General features: G+C 41.8%; 1 protein-coding gene across 3 annotated transcripts; it reads right to left on the minus strand.

The window, feature by feature from the left end:
* Nucleotides 1-254: 254 nt before the first annotated feature.
* On the minus strand, nt 255-10,571 carry U2AF1 (U2 small nuclear RNA auxiliary factor 1). Of its 3 annotated transcripts, none has more exons than XM_014446238.2 (8): nt 10,461-10,571; nt 6,647-6,713; nt 3,369-3,418; nt 3,108-3,206; nt 2,303-2,436; nt 2,126-2,218; nt 579-743; nt 255-401 (listed from the first exon to the last, which is right to left on the minus strand). In XM_014446238.2, the coding sequence occupies exons 3-7, from the start codon at nt 3,396-3,398 to the stop codon at nt 596-598; spliced, it is 504 nt and encodes a 167-aa protein (XP_014301724.1). In that variant the 5' UTR covers nt 3,399-3,418; nt 6,647-6,713; nt 10,461-10,571; the 3' UTR covers nt 255-401; nt 579-595. The 3 variants fall into 3 exon arrangements, with proteins under 3 accessions (XP_014301724.1, XP_014301725.1, XP_014301723.1); XM_014446239.2 differs by lacking the exon at nt 255-401 and adding an exon at nt 7,538-7,604 and having other exon boundaries at nt 457-743; nt 10,461-10,567; XM_014446237.2 differs by lacking the exon at nt 255-401 and having other exon boundaries at nt 457-743.
* Nucleotides 10,572-10,959: the final 388 nt, after the last annotated feature.

Raw genomic sequence — 10,959 nt, forward strand, 5'->3', positions numbered from 1 at the left:
CAGTTTGATGCCAGGTCAGAGCACATGCCCAGACTGTGGGTTCAATACCCCATCAAGTGGGTATAGGAGGCAACTCACATCCAGGTATCTCTCTTGTTCCCTCTCCCTTCCTCTCTCTAAAATCAATCAACAGCCCAGCTGGTGTAGCTCAATGGTTGAGGGTTGACCCATGAGCCAGGAGGTCATGGTCAGATTCCTGGTCAGGGCACATGCCTGGGTTGTAGGCTTGATACCCAGTAGGAGGTGTGCAGATGGCTGATCAATGATTCTCTCTCTTTGATATTTCTATTCCTCTCTGAAATCAATAAAAACATTAAAAACAAGAAAAAGTATGGTCTCATTTCTACCCAAAGTGATTGATGTAGATTAATCTTCACTTCAAGGGCTGATGATGTGCAGGTCTGTAAAGGAAGAGAAATTTAAAGTGGAGTTTCCACAAGAAAAAAGTTACAAGAATACTGTTATCACTACAAATTTTATTCAGAAACCCATCTTTGTTTTTTTAAATTGTTTTTTAAAAAAATTCCCATTATGAACTGGTTTGGTCAATCAACTACAACACTTTCTAGCAGACATACGGTAAAAATGGCCTGGCTCAGAATCGCCCAGATCTCTCACGATCTCTTGACCGCCTCCTGTCACGCTCGCGTCCCCCACCGCCTCCGCCACCACCTCCGCCACCGCCACGACCACGGTCTCTAGACCGAGAGCGACGCTCCCGGGACCGGGACCTCGATCGATGCCTGAAACAAAGGGAAAGAAACAAAACCTTGGCATCAAAATGAAAACATGCAACATAAAACCACAGCAACATAAAACCAAGTACTGTATCCCACAGAATCGAAGATGTTAATAAAAAAAGAAAAATGCTGTCAATTTAACTGCAAGCTGCAACTATAATATGAGCCCTAATTTCAGATAATAACGTGTCTGGGGGAAAAGGGCATCTCAGAATTGAGAGGTACGGTGGCCATCAAGCTGATTTCTGGATGGGGAGGGCAGGGTTCTTCCTCTTCTATGTTTGTTTTTGTTGATAATAGGACAGAGTCACAATGTCAGCATTTCCTATCGTATGTTAGGTGAAATCCCTCTGGGGTCAGAACTCAATCTTCATAGGAAAAGTGACTCATTACACCCTCTGACATCGGGTTTCTCTCTGTTTTATGACATGACCGCTTGCATTTAAATACCAGGACCAGACAGATACGACTGCTAGATTCTGCCAGTGGTCCACAGGGGAATGCCAAGAAACCTACCAAGCCCACCAAAACCAAGGCATCCCAATGGAGACATGCAGTATGTGAAGGAAGTGATGACTTTCGACGAAAGAATAGAACACTGCACACAGGAACTCATTTTCATCGATCCCACTAGCCATTTCCTTGGTTAGTTGCTGAGGTTTGATCTTTCCTTAAGCAGTAAAATATGCGCACAGAATATTCTTCAAAGAGCACATTTTAATATAGAGTACATTTTTGTAATTTAAAATATGTACTACATGCCTAGCTGGTGTGGTTCAGTGGTTGAGCAACAACCTATGAACCAGATCACAGTTTGATTCCCAGCCAGAGCATATGCCTGGGCTGCGGGTTCGATCACCAGTGTGGGGCGTGCAGGAGGCAGCCAATGATTCTCTATCAGTGATGTTTCTATCTCTCCCTCTCTCTTACCCTCTGAAATCAATAAAAATGTATTTTAAAAAATTGTTCTACATTCTAAGCAGTGCCATTTATTTATTTATCCATCCATCCTCACCTAAGGATATTTTTTTCATTGATTTTTAGAGAGTAGAAGGGAGAGGGAGAGACAGAGCGAAGCACCAATGTGAGAAACATCGACTGGTTGCCTCCTGCATGCCCCTGACCAGGGCTGGGAACCTGCAACTAAGGTACTTGCCCTTGACCAGAATCGAACCCAGGACCCTTTGGACCATAAACCAACACTCTATCCACTGAGCCAAATCAGCTGGGGCCTAAGCAGTTCCATTTTAAACAGAGATGACATTCAGGCCAAACTTTACTTAAAAACTAATAAGTAAAAATAATATATATATTTGGGACCCCCCCCCCCCCCCACACACACACACGCAAAGGAAGTGACAGAATGGACACACTGAAACACTCACTTCTTGCGCCGGCGCCCATACAGCTCTCGCCGCAGCTCTCTGGAAATGGGCTTCAGATGCATGAAGTTGCAGAAGCCGCCTCGTGTACACTCTCTGGAGGGGAGAACCAGATGAACATCACACCGCATAACCACGCCCTTCCTCTACCTCCCTAGCGGGCAGGCTGTCCATATCTACCCCATTTCATATTGGCGGCAACAGGCTTCCCGGAAGTCGGTCACGGGGGAAAGCTCAGCGTGGATGGGCTGCCCGTTGAACCAGCGGTTGTTCAAATCAATCACAGCTTTCTCCGCATCTTCTTCACGGCGAAACTGAAAAGACAACAAAAATGCTTGCCGTCACACTTTAATAACACATTTTCAATCATTGATCCAAATATATGCTGTGCACTTATGCAGACAAAGTAATTAAGGTGGAATAATATAGTGCAATCAAAATCAGACAACCCTCAATTTACAATTAGACTATTTAACCTTGTGATGGTCCAAAATCATGCCAAATACGTTATCTTGATTTTCCAATTCAATTGGTTAAAAGAGCAAATGTAATGATTTGTGTAGGCAATAAACATTATTTAAAAAAAAAGAAAAAAAAAGGCCTGGCCTGTGTAGCTCAGTGGTTGAGCATTGACCCATGAACCAAGAGGTCACCAGTTCTGTTCGATTCCTGGTCAGGACACATGCCCAGGTTTCGGGCTCAATCCCTAGTGGGGGGTGTGGTGTGCAGGGAGCAGCCAATTGATGTTTCTCTCTGTCCCTCTCCCCAGTTCAAACAGCCTCTAACCAACAGGTATGAAGGTGCCCGACCTGAAAGGATGATGCAGGACCCTGGCAGCCTGCCCTCCTCCCTGCAACCACAGGCCGGCTCCAGCATGTGCACAAGTTCAAGAGCAAGGAGCATTCGGGCAAGGTTAAAAGCTAAAACAATAAGGTGAGCATTCCTTATCCTTCCCCCAAACTCCCCCCTGTCACCTTCCACGTACCTTCACATACACGTTTCCCACGAGGTGATCTCCAAGGTTATCACAGACATTCATCTCTTCCACCTCGCCGTACTTCTCCTCCATTTCTGTGAAAACCTCCTGGAAGAAAAACGGTGGTTTAAGGATCATGATCGTGTTAAAGATAAAAGACGAATTGAACACAATGAATCTTTTAGTATTTTTATTAATAGAGACAGATTTTAATTCCCCCCAAACAGATAAAGGTGAATAGGTCTATCAGTCTCAAATAGTTAATCTCACCTCAAAAAACTCATCATAGTGTTCCTGCATCTCGACATCGCTCACGGCACCTGCAAACAACAGAAATCTTGCTGGTTAGCGCAGGGGCTGTGACCAATTAAAACTTGTGCTTAAATCAACCTGCTACAGTGACACACATTAGATTATCTAAAGAGAGAACCCGACAGAAGTGTGTTCTACTGGAGCACTGACGAGACTGCATCACAAGGTCAAGTGTTAAAATCTTAAAGTGTGGGGAGACTTTTAAATGCCCTATGACAGTCTCCATTCTGGCTATTAAAACCACACAAGTTTTAATCAGCATCAAAGGGTCACATTTTCATACAGTATCTTAAGGAAAAGTTGCTCAAAAAAATTTTTAATGAAAAAATTTAAAAAAGAGGCCAATTAATGCTCCTCCCCCCACCGCCCAATTAGGTTACAATGAAAGCTGAATCAGGGTGAGTGATTAAAAGCTTATGCTCCTGACTCGTTTCTTTCAGTGGTTATCAGCCACACAGATGCTATAAAATTATTTCTGATGCGATTAAAACCCAAATGACCATAAATACTCAGTAGGACAGTTACCAAGTTCCATTACAGTATTTTGAATGCCCCTTGAGTAAATGGAAAATTACAATACTTTGTTGAAGAAAGCATTCTTATTTTCTATTTTCCTCATTTACTTTTTCATAACCTACATGCACTAAATGAAATCATGCATATTCTGTGGGTGGATTTTACACATTTCCCTTCTATCTTCATTATCACCTCTTTTATCAATTTTTAAAGTTCTCCTAACCTAAATCTGAGAAGTCACCGAGCTGGTGTGTCAATAAACTGATATTCCAAACAGTTGGCCCAGGGAGCCCAGGAAGCCGAGAGGCTGTTAGGCTGGGCCAGGCTCCTGGACAAGTGGCCTCCCCTGGGAACCCACTGAGGGACCTGAGCTGTGGCACAGGGCTCTCTACCCAGACTGCTGTCTCTGAGCCGGTTCCTACATGACTTGAAAACCTTTTTATCTTTGATGGTAAGAACTTTAATCTTTCGATTCTGAAAATGATTTAAGTTTACTTTCTAACACTTAGCCCCCCTGCATATTGGTTGAGTTTATGGAATCCAGCTCAGTTTAGAACCCACACTTACTGAGCACAGGCAACTACTACTCCTCTTGATGGCCCATCCCAGTGGGAGGCAATCAGGAACATACCTCCTCCCTGAGGAGAGACAGGTTCCAAACGGAGGAGCCGTTCCAAAGGGCAGGCAGTGCTTAAACTCACTCCTTCCCCACATCGAGAAAAGCAAGAAGAGGGAAAGCCTCTACACCCTCCGCTTGAGGAGCACTGACAATCCAGTCGGGTGGCGGCTCTAGTACCAGCTGATCATGACCGTCCTATTCTGTTCTTTATAACATGGAGTATTATATTTCCGTAACTTCTAGGAAACTATTTAAAAATGCTTGAATGTGGGCATATTTTATCTTTTATAAATTTTTGAGTCAATCAAAATGACTTGAAAGGCAGAGATGAGTGATTAAAAACTATAAACTAAAACATAATTTACATGACTCAATCTATTTTAAGTAATACAACCTGAAAAATACCGAATTTTTGTACAGAAACATTCTTAAACTGGGATTCACTATTAAGTGTAACCAAAGCACAGAAAACTTATTTTTCTACAGATGAATGGATATGGTCAAAAGAACCATTAGTATTAGGAAAACTGATGAACCCAGCTGACTGAAATTTACTGAAAGGGTCTGATGCCAAATATTTCAGGCTTATCAACTTAAATTGATTTTTTTTAAACTGCAGAATCAGAATCTCATTTAATTTATACAATCTGGACCCCAGAACTGGAATATTCGATATAGCTAAACTTTTATTTTGTAGCATATGCAGAACAAGAGCCCTGTGAATCACAAATAAAGACACCAAGAAAACTAACACAACATTCTTTTGCCAATAAAGAACCCGCAGTCCCCAAGTAAACAGGTAGGGCAAAGAACTGTGAATTGTTGTTACTCCATTATCTACTTGTCACTCATTTAATTTTAAGTCCATATATAAACATTTCCCTCCATCTAATTGATCTTACTTCTTAAGAGAACAAAACAAAAACCAGGTATTTTAAACCATTGGCTACTAATCAATCCTGCCACCCTCACATATGGGAAAAGACTTCTCTACTGTCAGGTCAGTATTAGCAACTCAAAACATTTAGTGTCTGGGAAGAAAAACTTGACAAGACAGCCCCACCCTGCAGACATGGGAGCTCCTGTGCGTGCAGGTATATAACTGGGAGACCTCCAGTGTGGGGCAAGGAAGCGTGGGTGGTGGCTGCTGGGACCATCCCACCCAGAGCAGGCCACCCATAAACGGACGGCTCTGGGCCAAGGCTGCACTGGAGTTAGGTCTGTGCTACCACGTTACCTTTGCTAGCGTCTTCTATTAATGTTCACAGCTTTCAAACAAACTGTGGCTTGGACGCCTTGATTTTAATAGGAGGCCAGGATGTTCGTTTCAATTTACCCCCAGGTGACTACACTGATCTACAGCTCAACAATTCTAAAAATCTGTTTTAGTTTTTTGAATTTTCCAATGATTCTAATATATATCCCGTTCTTGACAACGTTCAAAACTTAAACTGTCTACCAAAAGAAATCAGTAATGTCTACTGAGTGCCCAGTTTAGATCTATTTCCCCACCAAGTACCCCACATTTTCCAAATGCAGTGAACTACCTCCTGAAGTTGGAGATACCTACATAAAGTATTCCGGTTAAAGACTGAGTGAGCACAGGGCTGATGCTGAGGAAACTTAGGGGTCACTGCAACTTGGGACCCTTGCTTTGGAAACATTCCCAGAACAATGCTCTCAGAGCATGAGCTCCAAAATAGAGTTTAAGGGGGAAATGTCTAATAAGAAATAAAAATCTGAAAAGTAATTTCAGAACAATTTTTTTTAGGAGAGAGAAACTTTCAAATACTGTTGCTCTCAGAGGGACGAACACAACTCTACACTTAACTCCATGGAAATTCTCCCCTGGGATGAGAGCCAAGGTAAAGGAGAGAGCGGCAGCTCCAAGCTATTGTAAAGGGTGCCCTTCACAGACATCTTTTTGCTTTTTAAGTAAGTGGGCAGCGGTTCAAATCTCTGACAGAGGTTTCCATGGGGTCAGGGTCAGTGGGACAAAAGCTCTTGACTCTTCTAGTGGAAGCGGCAGACCAGGTGGAGTGGACGCTGAGCTCTGACACGTAAGCCCAGGGAACCAGGGAAGGAACTTGTATGAACTTACAGCGCAAACCGTCAGCAGACTGGGAAGAGTTTTGAGGGTTACGGTAAATGTTCAAGAGGGCAATGGTCTGAAATACAAAACGCAACAACTTTATATTATGGAAAATTAAATGTAAACACTTAACCGGCTTCCTGTGGCGATCGCTTCAGTCAAGACTCAGTGCTGAAAAAAAGCAAGTTATTTCTTTCGATGGAGAGATGTTTTCGTAGCTGATGGCGGTCTCGGAGCACCCTAGCACTGCAATGCAGAGATCTCATGATATGCCAGTATTGTATTTCTGTTCACAGAGCGTAAACATTCTCCATTTCAAAGTTTCAAGCCAGGTAAGAGTGCAAATAACTCAGCAGGCTACTACCAAAACATTCTTAGAAAAACTTTCAATGGACAACTGGGAAAGAAAAGTGCCCATATGAACCAATGACACAATTACTGTATTAGAGAAATACAATAATTACATATCATGAAATCTCCATTTCCTAGAAGAAAAATCATAGTTGAAATAAACCCACACTTATTGGGCAACTTACCTTATTGATTCCTAAATATTCCTAAAATTATTAGTTTTATAGAAAGAACTTAATAAATGCCCGGGTTCAGTCATTGTAAAGACCAATGATGGCTGATAATGTTAAAATGTCACATGGACAGATCCCTTCTTGTTAACAAATGTCAATCAAGGGAAGAGACCTGGTCAGCGACCTTCCCTAGGACAGCCTCCTGAACGCAGCCAAGTATCAAGTCCTTGCTGTATACGCCAAGGACTTCCACCACCTTGTCCTGTTTGCAACAGCTCTATGTCAGCAGCTCAGAAGCCAACATTATGTGTCTCAATTAAGAGTGGGCTCTTTAACACCATTGTTTTAAAAAAATTTCTCCAACTGTGGGACTTACAGTGTGAGCCGTCAGCCGTCTGTGCACTGTTTTGGGGATTACGATAGATGTTTTGAATCAAGATGGTCTGCGGGGAAAAAAAAATAAAAAGGGGAATTCTACTGGCTGCTGTGCATATATTAGACAATTGCAAAGAGACAACTTGTTTGCAAATGGCTCAACGCTTGTATGTTTGTTTCCCGCAAGTCACACAATTGTCTTCTGAAGAGTACACCCAAACCATCATATTATGAAAACAGAGTTTGAGCAGTGACTTAGGTCAAGTCAGCCAGCAACCAAGAAAAAATAATTGTTACTTTGAGTAGTCCCACATTCTAAAAATGTTTTAATGCAAGATAAATAACAGGACATTAGCATTTTCCTACACTTCAAGTTAGCAGACACTAAGATGTTGAAAAATTTACATTATAATCATATTCCCCATACAAAATCCTTTTAAAAAAAACAAATGCATAACCCAACTATATGCAGTCCATCCAGCTCTCTGGTCTCGTAGGAAACAGCACACCAAATGGTTTCCTAACTGTCCCGGACACCTATCAGATTGACATTTTCTTGGTGGGATCTCTGTTTACATAATACAATAGCTTAAAACATTTGCTCTTTTCCGATCCTTCTTAAGGGAATAAAATCCTTTTTAGCCCTTCTGCTTTAAACTGGATCAGGCAGACTTGAAACCTTACATTGTACCGTTCTTCTTAAAATCAAGTTGTCTGAAAAAACAAACCATGTTTAAGTTAGTAGACTAATATATTACATGAATCTTAATGTCCACATCACTGTAAGAAGCGTAAAAAGAAACCCACATTGAATTATGCTAGATATTTACAAGCTGAACCAATAAAACACGATTTAGAAAAATAAATGTTCAGTTTCAACATATGTCCAAAGCAGTTTTGTAAGTGGCTTTACAGAATGAGCCAGTTCCATTTCCAGCTATGTTTAAAGGGGAGGGATTGTGTAAACACTCCCCAGTCAAAGGCCTGCTGCTGGGAAACCCACTTGCAAGAACTGCCCACAGCAGGCAGCACCCCTGTGACAGGCAGCCCCTCCACTCAGGGCCTGAGCACTGCCCAAGACAACCTATCCCGGGCCTCGGATGTTTCCCAAAGCCAACTTCATATTTTCAACTGGAATTACCAGAGTATGACAATAATGGGAAGCTATACTGAGCCCAATTATTCAACAGGAAAATTAATGTTAAGTTTCACTGAGGTAACCTGGCAGTGGCTGTTTAGGAAGAACTGTCATTTAAAAGGGGCAATGCAGTTCCACTAAGATTAGGGGTGGTTAAGATTATCTAAAATCAGCCAACCAAATCAAAATACGACACTCAAGTTAACAAATACAGATGACGCCATCAAACTTTAATGGAATCATTGCCTTGTTTTGATCCAAAGTGCTCAAATTAACTTGACATTAACATACTGAGGTAATCAACTGTGGGGAAGCACTGGACTTGGTTGGAAAGTTTATAAGGAAAAAGCCCCCAAAAGGTCGGGGGCCTCCAGGGAGAGATGGCCAACGGTGGCAACCCCTGCCTTGACTTTTCCAAACAAGTCCTATGCTTCCCCACAACCAATGATTCAGAAAGAAAAGAAGCCAGGTGTCTCTTGGTAGCTTAAAGAAAACTGTAACAGGGGACAATTTCTTTCTCAACCCAACACTTGGTACATCTGTAAGCAGCCCTCCAAAATAAAATACTCCGGGGATACTTAAAGTGCTTGGTTACTGCCCAATCTACGGCCACTGGCTTAGTGGCAAAATTCAATTATAAATTAAAGCACTTAAAAAAATTAGAACAGAAAATTTAAAGCAAATTCTCCAATATTCTGAAACTTGAGACATGTTCAAAGCTACTAAGATAGATTTTTATTATACTAATCACTTGGTAATCAGGAATGATGGGGGGAGGGAAGCCATCACACCCCCCTTCTAAAAGCAAGTTAAATTGTGGGGTGTTCTATGGGCTTAAATTAGAAAATACCAATGTCTCTTTCTTATACCAATTGAACTCAAAGTAGAGTCTAGCAGTTTCCAGAGGTAGATACAATAGTTACCCAATAGTAATAAAATCAAAAAATAGAAGTTGCATGTTCAGACTTCATGGGCGGTCAGAAGGAGATCAACAAATTTTTCAAATTCCAAACATTCTGGTAAACATGGGCATAAGTTTCTGTTAGTATTAGAGGTGCATTCATTCTCCCTTTAATACATCAGTGATCACTTACAGGGTACAAAGTCTTGCCTTTTCTTCGGTTAACCAAAAATATCAAAAATCTAAATGTTTAAAATTAAACCAAATCATAGCCAACCTAAACCCAAGATAACAGGCATCTCTCAATTAACAGAATAAAACTGGCCACAAAACACTGAACTGAATGCCCATCTTCTAGTGTTAAGTTTCATTTTTAATGTTTCTATGTCATGATGCAACTTGCTGTTGCCTTGACTAAGGGTCTAAGACAGGGAACACACCAGGCCTGGAGAACCGAGGGCAAGGCAGTCACCCCAGCCTCTCCTGTAAGGTGGCTGCCTAGGGAGAGCAAAGAACAGAAAGCCCGCTTTGCACCTCCCGTGCCTGGAAGAGGCTCAGTCAATGTTGGCAAGGCTGCAGGGTGGGTGGTAGGGCAAGGGCCTGTCCTAGCCCACATGCACATACTAAAACCTTCTTTTAAACAGGTTTCTCTAGTGATAAAAACAGGGGATGATGCTCTCAGACCTTCCACTGGGGTGACTCACCTGCCTCATCCATTGAAACAAACGAACATGCTATGCTCACTTATGAACATAAATAGGAAATAAAACAACTAGAGAAATAAAGGTCCCCTTTATACATGGAAATTATTAACTGGCTCTGTAAAGTACAAGTTTTGATAATTTACGTGAAAACAGGAAAAAAAAAAAGAAAAAATAAACAAACCTGGCTAAAGGTTGGTTTATTGTGCAACCGAGAGCATCTGTCTCCATGACGACATGCTCCAATTTTGAAATAAAATGAACAGTTGACTCTGTAATGAAAAATAAGAGCAGATTATTTTGCTGGGAAGACATCAAACAGATGGAACTACGTCATCAACATGAGACATGCTATCAAATGACTTCCCCAAAATATAGGCACATTATTTTTGATTGGTAGCAGGGCCCCCTCCCCCTTCCTACAGAGAGGAAGGAAGAGGGATAGAGAGTTAGAAACATTGATGAGAGAGAAACACCAATCAGCTGCCTCCTGCACACTCCCCACTGGGGATGTGCCCGCAACCAAGGTACATGCCCTTCACCAGAATCGAAATATTAGTCTAAAACTAAATTTAACTTAAAATGTATCCCAAACCGGTTAGGGCAGGCACATTATTTTTGATACAGTGTAATGAGGTGAAGGTCCAGATCCCGACTCTGCTCCTAGCTGCCTGGGCTTGGGC

The sequence above is a fragment of the Myotis lucifugus genome, unplaced genomic scaffold, assembly GCF_000147115.1.
Source record: "Myotis lucifugus unplaced genomic scaffold, Myoluc2.0 scaffold_520, whole genome shotgun sequence".
Lineage (NCBI taxonomy): Eukaryota > Metazoa > Chordata > Mammalia > Chiroptera > Vespertilionidae > Myotis > Myotis lucifugus.

Coding starts and splice junctions, on each gene's coding strand:
- U2AF1 (XM_014446238.2), bottom strand. CDS start 3,398: ATGCAGGAACACTATGATGAGTTTTTTGAG. Junction 3,207..3,368: donor ACTATGATGAGTTTTTTGAG/GTGAGATTAACT, acceptor TTTTTCTTCCAG/GAGGTTTTCACAGAAATGGA. Junction 2,219..2,302: donor TGCCGCCAATATGAAATGGG/GTAGATATGGAC, acceptor TCTCCCCTCCAG/AGAGTGTACACGAGGCGGCT.